The following is an 18631-nucleotide window of genomic DNA, read 5'->3' on the forward strand; positions in this document are numbered from 1 at the left end:
ATTAATGTCAGTGGTTATTTTACTGCAGTGAGTTACTAAAATGAAAATAGAGGATCACTGTGCTTGCACATAAAATAGAATGTGTGAATGCTCATTCTTTGTTTGTGATCCAGTGGTCATCTTTTGTGGGTTTGGTTACCTGAAGAGAATATATTATCTATGCTGATTTAAGCCTAATTGGAGAACCAGCATTTTTCTAAGTGAGCAATGTGCTTGTTTTTTTCTCTCCTGTGTTATATAAAATGGATACATTCATGTATCTTTAAACTGTTTACCTCTCATATAACATCATAAATATATTTTTTCATTTTTGTCATACTTATACCAGTTTGTAGATTCATTTTCTATTTGTATATTTTTTTTTTTAGAAAGAAACATTTTTTTTTCATGAACATGGTAAATCGAACCTTGGTAAATGACTTCATCATTCTTGGACTTTCAACCATAAAGGAGCTTCAAGTGGTCTTCTTCATTGTCTTTTTTGTAATGTATGTTTTAACACTTACTCAACATATGGTCATTATTGTTGTAATACAGTCTAACTATAACCTCCATACACCTATGTACTTTTTCCTTGTCAACCTCTCATTGCTAGATATCAGCTTTGTCACTGTCACTGTTCCTAAGATGTTAGAGAACTTTCTATCAAGAACAAAAACCATCTCCATAAATGATTGTTTTGCCCAAATGTACATTTTCTTTTTCCTAGGTAGCACTGAATGTTTTCTATTAACAATGATGGCATATGATAGATATCTAGCTATTTGTAACCCTTTACATTATAATGGAATTATGAATAAAAGAACATATACTACATTTGCAGGGATCTGCTGGTTTGCTGGTTTCCTTGCACCTATATTTCCATCTATTTTCACTTTTCGTTTGCCTTTTTGTGGCTCCAATGTGATTGATCATTTTTTCTGTGATTCTCCTCCTCTATTAAAACTTTCTTGCCAAAATATTGACACACTTGAGTTAATTAACTTTGTCTTAGGCTCATTGATACTACTAACCTCTTTCTTGATGACTATGGTATCATACATTTATATAATTTCTACTATCTTAAAAATTCCAACTGCAGATGGACGGCAGAAAACATTTTCAACCTGTGTATCCCATTTTATCATTGTGATTATATTCTATGGAACTACCATCTTCACATATGTGAGAATTAGAACCTTAAATGCTTTTAGTTTTAACAAGATAGTGTCTTTAATGTATTCTGTTATCACCCCAATGATAAATCCTATGATTTATAGTTTAAGAAACAAGGATATCCAACAGGCACTAAAGAAAGTTGTAAGTAGAATATATATATAGTAAACCTAAAAACATTATTTATGAAAAATATAACATTCTAAAATTAATAGCATTAAAAACATACTAAAATCTACATATTGTACAACATTCTATTATGGAGATACTTGTTTATTTTGTTATTATGCAGCATTGTTTCTGTGTTCCCCACAAGAAATATTGGCATATTTTCTAATTTGATTTTTATTTAACTAATATTTTATCCAATCATGAGAAATCATGAAATCAGTTTTCCTTTTTAGAGGAGCTGATCCAGACCTTTTAATTGAGAACACAGGGACATTTCACTAGCAATTTGTTAGCATGAATTCTATTGTTTTGCAGTTCTTTATCTCTTCACCGCTGATGAGGCCAATTAGGGACAGATATATGACTGGATTAGCACTTGTATCATAAATTGAAAGTAAAACTTTTGCACACAAGAAAAAAAACTATGCACGCTAACTTCAGGGCTTGATATATTGTGACGGCACTACATATGTCTCCCCATAGACTTTAATGTGAGAAGGCAGAAGACAAAACCTTTTTTTTCTATATGAAGAACATTGTAATGTAAAACATACTATGGGTTGCACTCTTTAGGTCTAATTCGGTGTCAGATTAGTGCACATGAAGATTAAACTATCTTAAATATTAAAAATTAAAGAAAAAAGTTATATTAAAGTGCATTATTTATTAAATATAAAATGTGTAAAACTATTAATAATTAATGTATATGTAGTAAACAAAATGTAAAAAATAATAGAATACATATGTGTATTTTACAGTAACTAATAATTATCAATAATTAATATTAATATTTTTTTTAATATTTTATATTTAGAATTTACATAACACACCTTCAGACAACTCATTCTTTATGCGCACCAGCCCAAGAACAAGTTAGACCTAAAGCGCACAACACAGAGCGCAAAAAGCATATTTTACATTCCAATGTTCTTCACATATGAAAAAAAAAATCTTTTTATTTTTAACCCTTTGAGTGCTAAGCACTTTCCCACCTGGGTGCTAAGCTGATTTAATTTTTTTTAATTTTTATATTTTTAACTTTTGTATTTTTTTTCAAATACACAAGACTGACACCATTGGAAAGGTTAGGTGATTACCTTTCTAACGTCAAAGCGTAAAATGTGAAGCCCCGGTGATGCCTGTCACTATGCAGTCCCAATCACCGGGGTAGGAGTGGGTGGAAACCCCCAGATCTCCCTCAAGGTAGAAGAGTGCTAGAGATGGCTCTGAGTCGTCGCTAGCACTCAAAGTTTATATATATCTAGATATATATATATCTATACCTATATATCTATATGAATGTATATATATATATATATATATACAGGGAGTGCAGAATTATTAGGCAAATGAGTATTTTGACCACATCATCCTCTTTATGCATGTTGTCTTACTCCAAGCTGTATAGGCTCGAAAGCCTACTACCAATTAAGCATATTAGGTGATGTGCATCTCTGTAATGAGAAGGGGTGTGGTCTAATGACATCAACACCCTATATCAGGTGTGCATAATTATTAGGCAACTTCCTTTCCTTTGGCAAAATGGGTCAAAAGAAGGATTTGACAGGCTCAGAAAAGTCAAAAATAGTGAGATATCTTGCAGAGGGATGCAGCACTCTTAAAATTGCAAAGCTTCTGAAGCGTGATCATCGAACAATCAAGCGTTTCATTCAAAATAGTCAACAGGGTCGCAAGAAGCGCGTGGAAAAACCAAGGTGCAAAATAACTGCCCATGAACTGAGAAAAGTCAAGCGTGCAGCTGCCAAGATGCCACTTGCCACCAGTTTGGCCATATTTCAGAGCTGTAAACATCACTGGAGTGCCCAAAAGCACAAGGTGTGCAATACTCAGAGACATGGCCAAGGTAAGAAAGGCTGAAAGACGACCACCACTGAACAAGACACACAAGCTGAAACGTCAAGACTGGGCCAAGAAATATCTCAAGACTGATTTTTCTAAGGTTTTATGGACTGATGAAATGAGAGTGAGTCTTGATGGGCCAGATGGATGGGCCCGTGGCTGGATTGGTAAAGGGCAGAGAGCTCCAGTCCGACTCAGATGCCAGCAATGTGGAGGTGGAGTACTGGTTTGGGCTGGTATCATCAAAGATGAGCTTGTGGGGCCTTTTTCGGGTTGAGGATGGAGTCAAGCTCAACTCCCAGTCCTACTGCCAGTTTCTGGAAGATACCTTCTTCAAGCAGTGGTACAGGAAAGAAGTCTGCATCCTTCAAGAAAAACATGATTTTCATGCAGGACAATGCTCCATCACACGCGTCCAAGTACTCCACAGCGTGGCTGGCAAGAAAGGGTATAAAAGAAGAAAATCTAATGACATGGCCTCCTTGTTCACCTGATCTGAACCCCTTTGAGAACCTGTGGTCCATCATCAAATGTGAGATTTACAAGGAGGGAAAACAGTACACCTCTCTGAACAGTGTCTGGGAGGCTGTGGGTTGCTGCTGCACGCAATGTTGATGGTGAACAGATTAAAACACTGACAGAATCCATGGATGGCAGGCTTTTGAGTGTCCTTGCAAAGAAAGGTGGCTATATTGGTCACTGATTTGTTTTTGTTTTGTTTTTGAATGTCAGAAATGTATATTTGTGAATGTTGAGATGTTATATTGGTTTCACTGGTAAAAATAAATAATTGAAATGGGTATATATTTGCTTTTTGTTAAGTTGCCTAATAATTATGCACAGTAATAGTCACCTGCACACACAGATATCCCCCTAAAATAGCTATAACTAAAAACAAACTAAAAACTACTTCCAAAACTATTCAGCTTTGATATTAATGAGTTCAATGGTTGTTGTTCAATAATAAAATTAATCCTCAAAAAATACAACTTGCCTAAAAATTCTGCACTCCCTGCATATATATATATATATATATAATATATATATATATATATATATATATATATATATATACATATATATATGTAAAATATATATAGGAATATCAATAAAAAATACAAAGAAAATTTTCCTCTATATAAAGATGTGGGAAACTCTGTGACGGCTCAGAGCCGTCGCTAGCACTCAAAGTTTATATATATCTATATAGGTAAATATATATAGGAATATCAATAAAAAATACAAAGAAAATTTTATACAATGTTAAATATTTACAAGTAATATACAGTAAAAATAAATGAATTGGATATTATTATATAAGGTAATATTTAGACACACACACACACACATATATAATATATATATATATATAGTATATATTATATATATATAGTATATATACTATATATATATTTGCAGTCAAAATACATGGCCTTATACCATATACTTTTGAACTACTTACAAAAAAATGTAGTAATATTTATATAAATAAATTTTAGCAGATTCTGTGTATATGAGTGTAACAGTTTGTTTTTAATTTTATTTATGTTGTGTTTGGTGCAACTTTTATTTTTATCCCTAACCGTTTACTGTAGGTCTTCAGTGGCGCTAATACGATGCATTTTACATTTTATGCAACACTTTTACTTTCAAACTTGTAATATGGGTGCAAATTTACCTGCCCACAATATTTCAATATTGTGTGCTAATATTAGTGCACTACTTGTAATCTAGCCCTATATGTGTTAAGATATGCCTTTGTGTCCAACCCTAATTTTATGATATATCTAGTATTCTGAACTATAATACCATAGATTTTCATAGTATTCAACTGAAGATTAGTGATCTAGAGTAATAGGTGTTCAATTAAAAGTCCACAAATACTGTGAATTTAAGAAATTGTTAATTGAAGAAGTGTAATATTGTAGAAATGTTATCCTGAATTGTATTTATTTTCTTTGGTATCTTGCAGAAAGTTGTAATATGATATTACTTTTAAATACCATTCCAGTCAATTATTTGGGTACTATTTCTGCTTATCCCACACTTTGCTAATAATAAAAAATATTTTAAAAATCATCGAACATAATTCTTTTTATGTGAAGAACATTGGAATGTGAAATAGGGCACACCAGTAGGGGTGTTAGGTTTATTTTTTGTACTTTTCACGCTCCATAAATTCTATGGGAGAATACGTTAACACAATTGCAATATTGTAACTTTGGCTTTTTGAGCGCGTCAGCTTAGCGTGCAAGAGAAACTTTTAACTTTCAACTTGTAATATGCACACTATCTGACGCATGCAAAAAGCCGAAGTCGAGTTCAGTTAGCATGCAAGCAGGAGAAAATAAATAGTGCTACATTCATAATCGATCCTAAGAGGGGAAAAACATCTCTGCATTTAACTAGTTTTCCCATTTTATCATACCTTTTGACAATATGTTTGAACAACATCACTTCTTTGTATAGCACGGCAAAATTCCATATTCACATAGGTGTTGATCGTGTATATATTTAATGTATACATACAATACCATGTGGCATTGTGTAAACCATAGGGCAGTCTCACCTTAAATGGTACCTTAGTATGGATAGTGGTAGGACGTTGTTGGGGAATCTGCCAACAGTGGGGGGAAGAGACTGCTAGAGATTGAAGGTATCATAGTAATTTGTCTATTTATCAGGTATAGTTTTATGTATTGTTTTGCAATTTTGTATATGTTTATATACCTTACTCATGTAACAGTGTTTTATTTTCTCTACACAATATAACATCTTTTTTGTTTATCACTTTTGTGTATGTCTTGATTTTTCTTACCTTTTCCCTAGCGAATGTCTTACATAATATTGACAAGCCAGACAGGAGAGAATTAGTGTGACAAATTAAATATTTTCAAAAAGTGAATATTTTTTGTGTGCTGAATTAATCCACTGTTTTATTATTTTGTGTACAAATATGTATTTTATTGAAGTAATATCATTTGTGTTACTTAGACAATTTTATTACATTTTCTTAGATATTTAATGAAAACAATTGCTAAAGTTAGTAACTCAGAGCAAATAATTAATTGTTTAGATCCATGAACTGCTGCTAAACAGTATAGGGTCTATTTAAGAAGCAGCGGATGCTGCCTCCGACCCACTTCGCTTCAGTTCTGGCTGAAGCGGAAGTTAAAAAGCAGCGATCCTAAGACCGCTGCCCCTTAACTCGTCCACCACCTCTGAGGTGGTGGACAGCACTCTGCCCGATCGAATTTGATTGGGTTGATTGACACCCCCTGCTAGCGGCCTTTTAGCCGCAAATCTGTAGGGGGTGGTATTGCACCAGCAGTTCACAAGAACTGCTGGTGCAATGATAAATACCGACAGCATATGCTGTCGGCATTTATCAATGTGCGGCGGACATGATCCGCTATATCGGATCATGTCCATCCGCACATTAATAAATGGACCCCTATATATAAAATTAAATTAATAATAAGGAAAATGTAAAAAAAATAATACTGCACTTTTTGTTGCTGTTTGGTGGGATATCGGGAAAGTTTAAAATCATAATTGTGCAGAGATAAAATTTACTTTAAAAGTTAAAGAATTTAATTTAATGATTGATAACCTAAGTATTTCTTGCACAGGTTACAGCTGCTTTGATGGTAGGTAACCAGCATACTACATTTGAAAACAAAGAACTGTGCAGGGAGAAAGAGCAGCTTACTGGATGTCAGCAGGGTGCACAGGGAGCTATTAGAATTCTGTCATCGTCCAGTCTTAAAGAGTCAGACAATTCAAATTGTCTTGCTCAAATAAATCATCTGAAAGAACAGTTAGGTGTAAGAGAGTGTTGAGGTGGCTGCTGTTGTTATACCTAACTGTGATAAAAATGGTATTGATTAGGATGTTTTTACAAAAGTGTGATATTAATTATAGCATGTCAGTGAAAATGGCTTCCATATCTACTGAGCCAAGGTTTAACTGTATCTGAAACCAGGGTATCTATGCCATTATCAAGAACTGAGGTTCAGGGAATTTAGTAAATACTTGGATTGATCAATGTGAAAATAATCCAGTAGATATAAAAAAGAAATGTATTAATAACAACAAAAATAGTCCATAAATGTCTCGCTTCAGAATAGAATGTGTTAACATCTTAAAGAGACCTAACATTAATGAGAGAATAAAAATCTCACAATTGATATTCAATTCAGCAGTATTTTCAAACTTCAGGTAGTGCGAGTCTAGTAAATATAAAGCAAAAAACTTTAGCTATGGGGAGTACAATTGTAAAACAAATGCTTAAAAATAAGATCTAATTTCAAATGAATATATGTAGGGACATGTATTTATATTAGTCTAAACAAAGTTGCTTTGCAGGGATGCAACTAACAATATATCAAAAGGATTTCTAGCTATAATAACAATTATAACAACCCAAAATGAATAATGAAAACAAATTGCTTTATTTATTTATATATATATATATATACGCATAATCAAGATGGTTTAGCATTAACAACAATATGTAAACAAAGATAGTAATATAATAAGAGGACACACTGATTCAGTATGAGTATACATAGCTTCCAAAATCAAAAATAGACATGCGCTTCTCTGACCCCACGAAAAATATAAAAATATAAATATAGATATAAATGTGGTGATATAAGGCAATAAATACTATGAGTAGATAAAAAGATGGTTATATCAATCTCTGCTACAAGCTTCTAAATAATATGATGCAAAACTCACAGGCGTGAACCCAGGTATAAGAAACTTTTAAAACGGCATATATATCACACACTGCCTAAAAAACATGACACTGCCTAAAACAATGACATATAATTATATATCAATAAATAAATAAAAACAATGATAATAATAATAATACTTCCCCGAGAAAAATTAGGCGCTGAAAGTATAAGTGGAATGGAGGGTGCTGCTCTGTTGCAGGGTGCAATGAACTGTGTTCCTGCTCAAAATGTATATACTGTAAAAACAAAAAGAACACAGAGCGCAACCCACTCTGAGCATAAAACTGTTTAATGTGTATTACAATAGATTAACCAACATACATGGGCATAAGACGTACATAAAAATATAAAAATGCAGGCATTAAAAATCACACTCGGGCAGCCACACTGCTGGGCACAGATAGTCCTCCATTACTATGCAGCACTCCGAGTCTTTCCAACCGGCTGGGCTGTTAGAAAATGTCTGCTGTAGTTTAACCGGTATCCAGTCCAAAAAAACGGAAGTTCAAGACGACACCGGAACTGATCACGGCAGGGTTAGCCTCACTGAATATGAACAGTGGGATGTAAATTGTTGTTGAAAAGCTACTGCAGTGTAGCTCAGACTCCTCAAAGCGTTTCGTCGGGTTACGACCCGACTTTTTCAAGAGAATATCCTCTTGAAAAAGTCTTGAAAAAGTCGGGTCGTAACCCGACGAAACGCGTATAGTTTGTGTGCTTTGAAGAGTTCGAGCTACACTGCAGTAGCTTTTAACATCAATTTACATCCCACTGTTCATATTCAGTGAGGCTACCCCTGCCGTGATCAGTTCCAGTGTCGTCTTGAACTTCCGGTTTTTTGGACTGGATACCGGTTTAAACTACAGCGGACATTTCTAACAGCCCAGCCGGTGGAAAGACTCGTAGTGCTGGATAGTAACGGAGGACTGTCTGTGCCCAGCAGTGTGTCTGCCGAGTGGTGATTTTTAATGCCTGCATTTTTATATGTTATGTACGTCTTATGCCCATGTATGTTGGTTAATCTATTGTAATACGCATTAAACAGTTTAACGCTCAGAGTGGGTTGCGCTCTGTGTTCTTTTTGTTTTTACAGTATATACATAGCTTCCAACAATACCAAGGGTTAACAATAGAATAGAGGCATAGCACAGACAACCAATCAAACAATAGAGAGTGGAATAAAGCCACACAGCTGAGACTGACAAGGAGAGTCTATGAATAAGGCCAGTCAGGGCCGAAACATGTTAGATGTGTCTATCTGTCTGTGCCATGTTTTTCTGTATTTTTAAGCTATGATTTTTAAAATGGAAGAAATAAAGAACTTTTAGTTTTTAACCAGCTGCCAATTTCCTTTTTTGGTCTGAATTAATTATAGCATGTCAGTGAAAATGGGCTTCCATATCTACTGAGCCAAGGTTTTAACTGTATCTGAAACCAGGGTATCTATGCCATTAACAAGAACTGAGGTTCAGGAATTTAGCAAATAACTTGGATTGATCAAATGTGAAAATAATCCAGTAGATATTATGATTCAAATTGGTAAATTTGATAAAAATGTGCCCAAATTTATATGAACACAACACATTTTAAATGATTATGACCCGTTCTAGATAATAATTTAATATGTAGTCTAACTGTTGTGGTTTGTGATCACAGAACCAAATCCAGCAACATATAAGAAATCTTCAGTGCTCTTGGACATGATGAAATTGACCATCATCTTTAAATTTGGTAATTGTGTTCAGAAAAGGGTTGGAATATGTCTGCGCATATGCTGATAGACTGTTTCCTATTATAAATTAACTCAGCTGAGCAAACCAAAATGATCAGTTTTATAAATGGTATTGTGAAAAAAAAAATCTCACTAAAATCTCCAAAATAATTAATTTATCTGCTTCAACCCAAAACCATTTCACAAGGATAATACTTTCCTTAAAAAGGTCTGAATCAATGATTAGAAATTAAAAAAAGAGCAGTAAAAGTATTTCTAAAAAAAAATGTCCCCACATCATTCTGAATATTAACGGAAAATACCTTATTTAAAATTCAAAATGTAAGGGAGAGGCAAGAAAATGCTTTAGTTGTGGTAGGTGGGGCACATAGCCAGAAACTGGTTGTACAAATTGGCCACTAACCATTCACATTAGAAAACAATACCTGGAGACAAATGGAGCACAAATCAAAAGTGCTTGTCGAAACTGGAAATCAAAACAAAGAGTTATTGTAAACAGAAATCCTCCCACAAATATAAATTCTAATTATTTGCTTAAGGACCAGAATGAAGAGTGCTCAGGCAAGATAATTTTTTTTTAACTGAAAAATGAACTAAATTAAATTATAGCAAAATTAGACCTCTCTTAAAATTGAAATTTCATAGTTAAAGGGCGATATCAGAAAAAAATGCATGTAAAGTATGAGAGTCAGAATCCCTTATCAACTTTTTTTTTTTAAATGTATCAATAACAACTTTTGAGTTTTGTGTTTTTCAGAAAGGACCTTGAATTGTAAAAAATTGGATGTGTAAAAAGATTCCCCAAATAATATTACATATTTACTGCAGGATTTTTTCTCAAATTAAATGAGTACCTTAGTTTCTATATCTATTAAAGCCAAATAAGACAAAGGGATCCTTGAAATATGAGGTGGATTGACAGCCTTCGCTACATATGGGCAGCGGATCTGTTCATCCGCTGGCCCATAAATGTATCATTACACGCTCATCAGTGTGTAATGCCTGTCCCTTAATTCGGCTGAAGGGCTGTCAATCACCAAGAGCGAGCAAATTTTCTGTCATTTTCTTTGGCCACCTCAGAGGTGGCGTAGGGTTTAGGAAGCAGTGGTCTAATGACCGCTGCTTCTAACAATGCGGGAAGCAAGCTCGCATATGCGAACCTGCCCAACAAGGGCTCCAGAGCAGCTCTCGCTGCTTCGTACATGGAGTCCAAAATACAAATTGTTTTTGCCTCTGATTTTTTTACTAATATTCCAAAGCGCCTGCATTATAACTGTGACTATAATTATTTGCAACAATGAATTCTTAATTCAAATCTTTTTATTATTATTATTATTATTATTATTATTATTTTGTTATTTAATTGTTGCTACAAAGAAGAACTTTTGTGAAAGTTGATTTTTATTTTTTATTTCAAATAATACAGTTATGTTTTCTTCAGAATTTTCTTCTTTTTGACATTTTTATTATTATTTTTTTTCCTTCCTCTTTGCAAAGACAACAACTGTCATGGATACCAGACAGCTAAGGCTACCCCCACCCCCTACAACCTCACTGTCATAGATACTGGGCTGCAGGTGTTGAACTCATACCCCCCTTTTTGGTTGGAGTATTAAGTGACAGCCCAGTTCAGTATTGCCTGTCCCAACCCCCCCCACTCCAGACTCAGAATGTTTGAGATTATTGCAACCTCCTGCTGTTATGCGCCTTTCTGTTATTGTATGAGTCATCCATTGTCCTTTTGTGATTAGATAATCAAATGCTGAGACCTCCTGCTGTTATGTGTATTTCTGCTATTGTGTGAGTCATCCATTGTCCTTTTGTGATTAGATAATTGAATGCTGAGACCTACTGCTGTTATGTTTCTTTCTGCTATTGTGTGAGTCATCCATTGACCTTTTGTGATTAGAATCTTGTTTAACTAACCATGGTCTGATGTTTGTCTCATTGTATAATATTTGTTATAACTACCCCCCTTTTCTGTTGGAAATGTATAAAAGCTGTGTTTTCTGTGGAATAAAGCAGTTCTATTTTCACCTGAATTCTAGTCTGTCTAGTTATTTGGGTGGGCTCCTGCTAGAATCACTTTCCTGAGCTAAATAGCAGCCTGTTCCGGGCAGAGGAATGACACTCTGGCAGAGCTACCTAGTCTGGGTAGCTGGAGTCTACCACATGGTGGGACCCTGAATACTGGTGCTGTCGGGCATCAGGGGTGGCTACAGGCTGTAGTCACTTGCCAGCTACATAGCTGCAGTCAGCAGGGAGGAAGCAGGACCCATCTGGTGGAGCTACCCAGTCGGGGTAACTGGGGTATCCGTCACAACAACTTTATGTAACATTTTTACATGGGTTGCATGATGTTTTAATAAATAAGAAATATAGGATTATGGGGAACTATGGGAAAAAAAGCATTATTCAATCTGTATGGTTTGGGGTTTTTTTGGGTTTTTTTTAAATAATTTTTTATTGAGGTTTTGCATAACAAACATTCTACAATAATCGCCTTTTTGACATCAAACATAAAAAAAGAAAAAGTCGAACAAAATATTAAAACAGTAATAAAACAGTCATTACATAGGCTTATGAAACCTCAGGTTTATAATAAAACAGCATACACAGAGAGAAGCGATCTACCAGGAACGAACAACAGCTCAGTGGCTTGTTCTATGGCGATTTACCACCCGGAAGCAGCCTCTTTTAGACCAGTGTGCTTTTCACAGAAGAAAACTTTCCTGAAGTATATCAGTCTGATAACGCCAAGTAAGGTCAGTCCAGCCCCGAAATACCAGGCAATTCTCCTCTGAACAAGGAACATGACAACCCCAGATGATTGTTTCGGCCTCCTATGGGCCTCGTCAGTGAGGTGCAGCCACATTCCTCTAAGCACACTGGGCAAGGAGTCCACGTCTGGTTTACCCCATCACCCATAGGGAGACTTCCCCAGGGTCATAATAATTTGCAAACAAAGAGAGAAGCGCTCTACCAGGAACGAACAACAGCTCAGTGGCTTGTTCTATGGCGATTTACCACCCGGAAGCAGCCTCTTTTAGACCAGTGTGCTTTTCACAGAAGAAAACTTTCCTGAAGTATATCAGTCTGATCCCGCCAAGTAAGGTCAGTCCAGCCCCGAAATACCAGGCAATTCTCCTCTGAACAAGGAACATGACAACCCCAGACGATCGTTTCGGCCTCCTATGGGCCTTGTCAGTGAGGTGCAGCCACATTCCTCTAAGCACACTGGGCAAGGAGTCCACGTCTGGTTTCCGCCATCACCCATAGGGAGACTTCCCCAGGGTCATAATAATTTGCATACAAAGAGAGAAGCGCTCTACCAGGAACGAACAACAGCTCAGTGGCTTAATAAATGGCTATAATAAAACAGCCATGAAATTGACTATTTAGAAGGCCACTTTTAGGCCAGATATGCTAGAGTAGGAAAAGACAACTGATAGTCAAATGGGCAGCCTCTTGTAGGCTTCAAAAGTGTAAATAGCGTATATAGCGTATGGGGGGGGATTTGAAGCCACATATGGGCTTTAGAAGTGCCAATAACAGTCAGCGGGAAAGCACCGCTTGAAAAATAGGTTATTGGGCTAGAGAGTAAGGGGATAGGGAAAGATCAGCAAGTGACCGCTGGTCAGAGTAAAATATAGACGCATAGATTTAGAGTTTTGTCGATAAAGACCCGCGTAGCTAACACTGCTTTTTTTTCCAGCGCACCATTAAAACAACGCTGGTATTTAGAGTTGTCTGAAGGGATGCGTTAGGCTCCAAAAAGGGAGCGTAGCTCATAATTTACCCCCACTTCAACCCTCAATACCAGCGTTGCTTACGGTAGCGGCTAGGAAACAATGGGGCAGTTTGGGCAGAAAAAAAACCTAACACCTGCAAAAAAGCAGCGTTAAGCTCCCAACGCAGCCCCATTGTTTCCTATGGGGAAACAGTTTCTAAGTCTGCACCTAACACCCTAACATGAACCCCGAGTCTAAACACCCCTAACCTTACACTTATTAACCCTTAATCTGCCACCCCCGCAATCGCTGACACCTGCATTATATTATTAACCCCTAATCTGCCGCTTCGTACTCCGCCGCAACCTACATTATACCAATGTACTCCTAATCTGCTGCCCCTAACATCGCTGGCACCTACATAATATTTATTAACCCCTAATCTGCCCCCCCCAACGTCGCCACTACCTACCTACACTTATTAACCCCTAAACTGCCGACCGGACCTCACCGCTACTATAATAAATGTATTAACCCCTAAAGCTAAATCTAACCCTAACCCTAACACCCCCTAAATTAAATATAATTTTAATCTAACGAAATAAATTAAATATTATTAACTAAAGTATTCCTATTTAAAACTAAATACTTACCTGTAAAATAAACCCTAATATAGCTACAATATAACGAATAATTATATTGTAGCTATTTTAGGATTTATATTTATTTTACAGGCAACTTTGCATTTATTTTAACTAGGTACAATAGCTATTAAATAGTTATTTACTATTTAATAGCTACCTAGTTAAAATAATTACCAAATTCCCTTTAAAATAAATCCTAACCTAAGTTACAATTAAACCTAACACTACACTATCAATAAATAAATTAAATAAATTAACTACAAGTACCTACAATTACCTACAATTAAATAAACTAAACTAAATTACAACCCCCCCCCCACTAAATTACAAAAAATAAAAAAGATTACAAACTAATTACACCTACTATAAGCCCCCTAATAAACGCCAAACTCTAAATCTAGGCGAGAGAGAGTACAAGTACCCATACAAAGAGGGGGAGGTAGCTAGAGAGGCATAGTAAAACATTTATCCAGACATGGGCAATTTGTATGTATGATAAAGTATGCTTGAAATAACTGACATTCACGTTTACAGGACTTCTCCAGACTGGCCCCCATCTTGTGGAATTCCCTGCCTCGCTCCATAAGACTCTCCCCTAGTTTTAACAGCTTCAAAAAAAACTTTACTATTCAGGGATGCATACAACCAACACTAACCTTTCCTAACGCCATTGCTTTCCCCTTGAACCCCTTAGATTGTAAGCCTATGGGCCCAGCTGTTTAGAGACTGCTTCATAAGAACCAACTAAAACAGTGATACTCTCGGCAGGGCCCTCTACCCACTTGACCCCTACAAAAGCTATCCTGTACACCGACTATGTTTACAGCGCTGCGGAATCTGTTGGCGCTCTACAAATACCTGATAATAATAATAATAATAATAATAAGTCAGGAGAATAATTGTGCAGCTAGAACCCCAGGAATTGTTATGTCCCCTGCTACAATTATGCACATTTCAATAACCCAGAAACTAAACTAGAAGATTGATAAATTTATATATAAATAGGGAGAGGCCTCCACTTATTATCATCCTAAACATTTACTTTCAATAAACTGGTATAAGTAAGGTATACAATAGCATGTCACAATTGTGGGATAAAGAAAGATCCAAAGATTAAAACACTGTGACTGTCTGTAAGGAGTCCTGAGGGATACAGCCTCCATTTGAGCAAGATAAGCATGTAAAAAAAAACTTTTAGCTATCAATATGCTAAGACCGAGAGTCCACATTGTCTTGTGAGAGTCTGTAATAGATTTGGACACTGATCTGAAGCACAGAAGATCCCCCGATTCCAGTACGGGTGGGGTTGATCATGTCAGTATTGTAAAGCGGATTGATGGTGGAGGATAGGCTGGACGTGTGCAGTCGAAGAAGCTCTCTTACCCACATCTAAACTACTTGGCCTGAAGATAGGCGGTAAGTGTAAGAGATCAGGAGCACTTCAGGGCTTGTTGGTGAGGATCTCACAAACAATTCTAAGACTCCGATCATCCCAGGGTCACTGGATAAACTCACTAAGCTTGCCGAGGCCGCTTCAGCTTCTGCCCCTGTGAGTGGTTGCTTTCTCAACTTGTCTTGATTGGATGTAGCGTCCGTGCCTTCCCTTCTCATATGTAGAGCACAGGTCTTCAGTAGATCCGCTTTCGGCAGCTCTCGTGAAACAGTGGACATAGCTGCACTGGGATGAGGTTGTGAGTTGCCAAGCCGCCTGCCCTGATCTGTCTCATCCGCCATTTGCAAATCTATAGGCGGCAGCATATTAGTATTAGCTTTCATTACGTGTAGAAGTTGTACATGGTTGCTGTCCATTTTCAGGGCTAAGGCAGTCAAAAGTGCTTGGATTTCCCTATGGAAAGTATCAGCCATGCTGGAAAATGTTTGTGCCCCCTCTTCTTATTAGCGTTACAGTGGTTCTGCTTCACCCAGCACACGGGGGGGGGGGAACGTTGATGATAAAAGGCCTCCACCAGATCTGTATAAACCATTCATAAAGCAGATGTGTTGTTGAAATCTTCTCACGCCCTATATAAATCAGTTCAGCTTCGCTTCCTATATCCGATTCCTCAGAAAAGAATTGTAGTTTGCTGGTTGGAAAATAGATATGTAGTATATCAATAGTATAAGGCCTAGAGCTGCAATTTTTTGCTTCTGGACCCGGCAGTTGCTAAGACTGATTTAGTTTATGAAAGTGGTGTCTACAAAAAATATATATGTATCTGTGTAAACCAATAAAGCCTCAGAAACTCAACAGCCATAACTGGTTATTTTCTTACTTGCAGCAAACAATACTACCAATGTGTGTTAACCCCTTAACGACACACGTCGTATAGGGTAGGTCATGCACAAACTGGTCATTAAAGAGGGGTTTAAAGCAGCTGGAAGCAATCCTGATCGCTTCCAGACGCTTTTAAGGTATTGCCTTGATGCCTCCATATAGAGGCATCACTGCAATACCTTTTTTGGCATACTCTGTGGCCCTCTCTGCATCAGCCAGTGATGATGCCGATTGTTGTTGGGTGGGAGCCACTATAGGGAGGTGGGTGGGTGGCCCATTACTGGACTAGTTCCGGCAAGGTTTGTGGGAGTGCGCATGTGCGCACGCAAGGGTACAGGAGTGCGAGGGGGCGGTTTTGCAAATGCATGACTGACCAATCAATGTTGGATCTATGGGAGAGGGAGGAGGGAGAGGGGAAATATTGTTTGGAAAGGGGATCTGGGAGGGCAGGGGGGTATGATATTGATGGGGGGCAGCTACACTAAGGAAAAATGGGTTAAAATAAAAAAATATATATAAAAAAAAGCACATTTGTTAAGATATTGGGTACTGGCAGGCAGCTGCCAGTACCTAAAATGGCCACAAATAGGAAGAGGGGGGAGGTTAAGAGAGATGTTTGGGGGATCGTGGAGGTTAGGGGGTTAGGGGGGAACCTACACTGCAAAAGCTTTTTATTTAAATAAAAATGCTTTTAAAAAAAAGGCTTTTATTTTAGTACTGCCAGACTTTATACCAGTACTTAAGACGGCGGTGACAATTGTGTGATGGGGGAGGGAATAGAGCTGTTTGTGAGGGGTCAGGGAGGGATCAGGGTTGTAATGTGTTAGGTAGGAGACTGATCAATAGACTAAAGCTAAAATTAACCCTACAAGTTCCCTACAAGCTATCTAATTAACCCCATTCACTGCTGGGTATAATACAAGTGTGGTACGCAGCGGAATTTAGCAGCCTACCAAAAAGAAACACCAAAGCCATATAAGTCTGCTATTTCTTTACAAAGGCGATCCCAGAGAAGCATTTACAACCATTTGTGCCATAATTGCACAAGCTGTTTGTAAATAATTTCAGTGAGAAATCTAAAGTTTGTGAAAAAGTTTGTGAAAAAGTTAACAATTTTTTTTATTTGATCGCATTTGGCTGTGAAATGGTTGGATGAAATATACCAACACAGGCCTAGACCTATACTTTGGGTTGTCTACTAATATATATATATATATATATATATATGTTGTCTACTAATATATATATATATATTATATATTTATATATTATATATATATATATATATATATACAGGGAGTGCAGAATTATTAGGCAAATTGTATTTTTGAGGATTAATTTTATTATTGAACAACAACCATGTTCTCAATGAACCCAAAAAACTCATTAATATCAAAGCTGAATAGTTTTGGAAGTAGTTTTTAGTTTGTTTTTAGTTATAGCTATTTTAGGGGGATATCTGTGTGTGCAGGTGACTATTACTATGCATAATTATTAGGCAACTTAACAAAAAACAAATATATACCCATTTCAATTATTTATTTTTACCAGTGAAACCAATATAACATCTCAACATTCACAAATATACATTTCTGACAATCAAAAACAAAACAAAAACAAATCAGTGACCAATATAGCCACCTTTCTTTGCAAGGACACTCAAAAGCCTGCCATCCATGGATTCTGTCAGTGTTTTGATCTGTTCACCATCAACATTGCGTGCAGCAGCAACCACAGCCTCCCAGACACTGTTCAGAGAGGTGTACTGTTTTCCCTCCTTGTAAATCTCACATTTGATAATGGACCACAGGTTCTCAATGGGGTTCAGATCAGGTGAACAAGGAGGCCATGTCATTAGATTTTCTTCTTTTATACCCTTTCTTGCCAGCCACGCTGTGGAGTACTTGGACGCGTGTGAGCATTGTGTGAGCATTGTCCTGCATGAAAATCATGTTTTTCTTGAAGGATGCAGACTTCTTCCTGTACCACTGCTTGAAGAAGGTGTCTTCCAGAAACAGGCAGTAGGACTGGGAGTTGAGCTTGACTCCATCCTCAACCCGAAAAGGCCCCACAAGCTCATCTTTGATGATACCAGCCCAAACCAGTACTCCACCTCCACCTTGCTGGCGTCTGAGTTGGACTGGAGCTCTCTGCCCTTTACCAATCCAGCCATGGGCCCATCCATCTGGCCCATCAAGACTCACTCTAATTTCATCAGTCCATAAAACCTTAGAAAAATCAGTCTTGAGATATTTCTTGGCCCAGTCTTGACGTTTCAGCTTGTGTGTCTTGTTCAGTGGTGGTCGTCTTTCAGCCTT

General features: G+C 36.9%; 1 protein-coding gene across 1 annotated transcript; it reads left to right on the forward strand.

Annotated features, from left to right (window-relative positions):
* The first annotated feature begins 393 nt into the window (after positions 1–393).
* Positions 394–7028, forward strand: LOC128647052 (olfactory receptor 6F1-like). The gene is made up of 2 exons (XM_053699866.1): positions 394–1299; positions 6819–7028. The coding sequence occupies exons 1-2, from the start codon at positions 394–396 to the stop codon at positions 7026–7028; spliced, it is 1116 nt and encodes a 371-aa protein (XP_053555841.1).
* Positions 7029–18631: the final 11603 nt, after the last annotated feature.

This window comes from Bombina bombina, chromosome 2, assembly GCF_027579735.1.
Source record: "Bombina bombina isolate aBomBom1 chromosome 2, aBomBom1.pri, whole genome shotgun sequence".
Taxonomy (NCBI): Eukaryota; Metazoa; Chordata; class Amphibia; order Anura; family Bombinatoridae; genus Bombina; species Bombina bombina.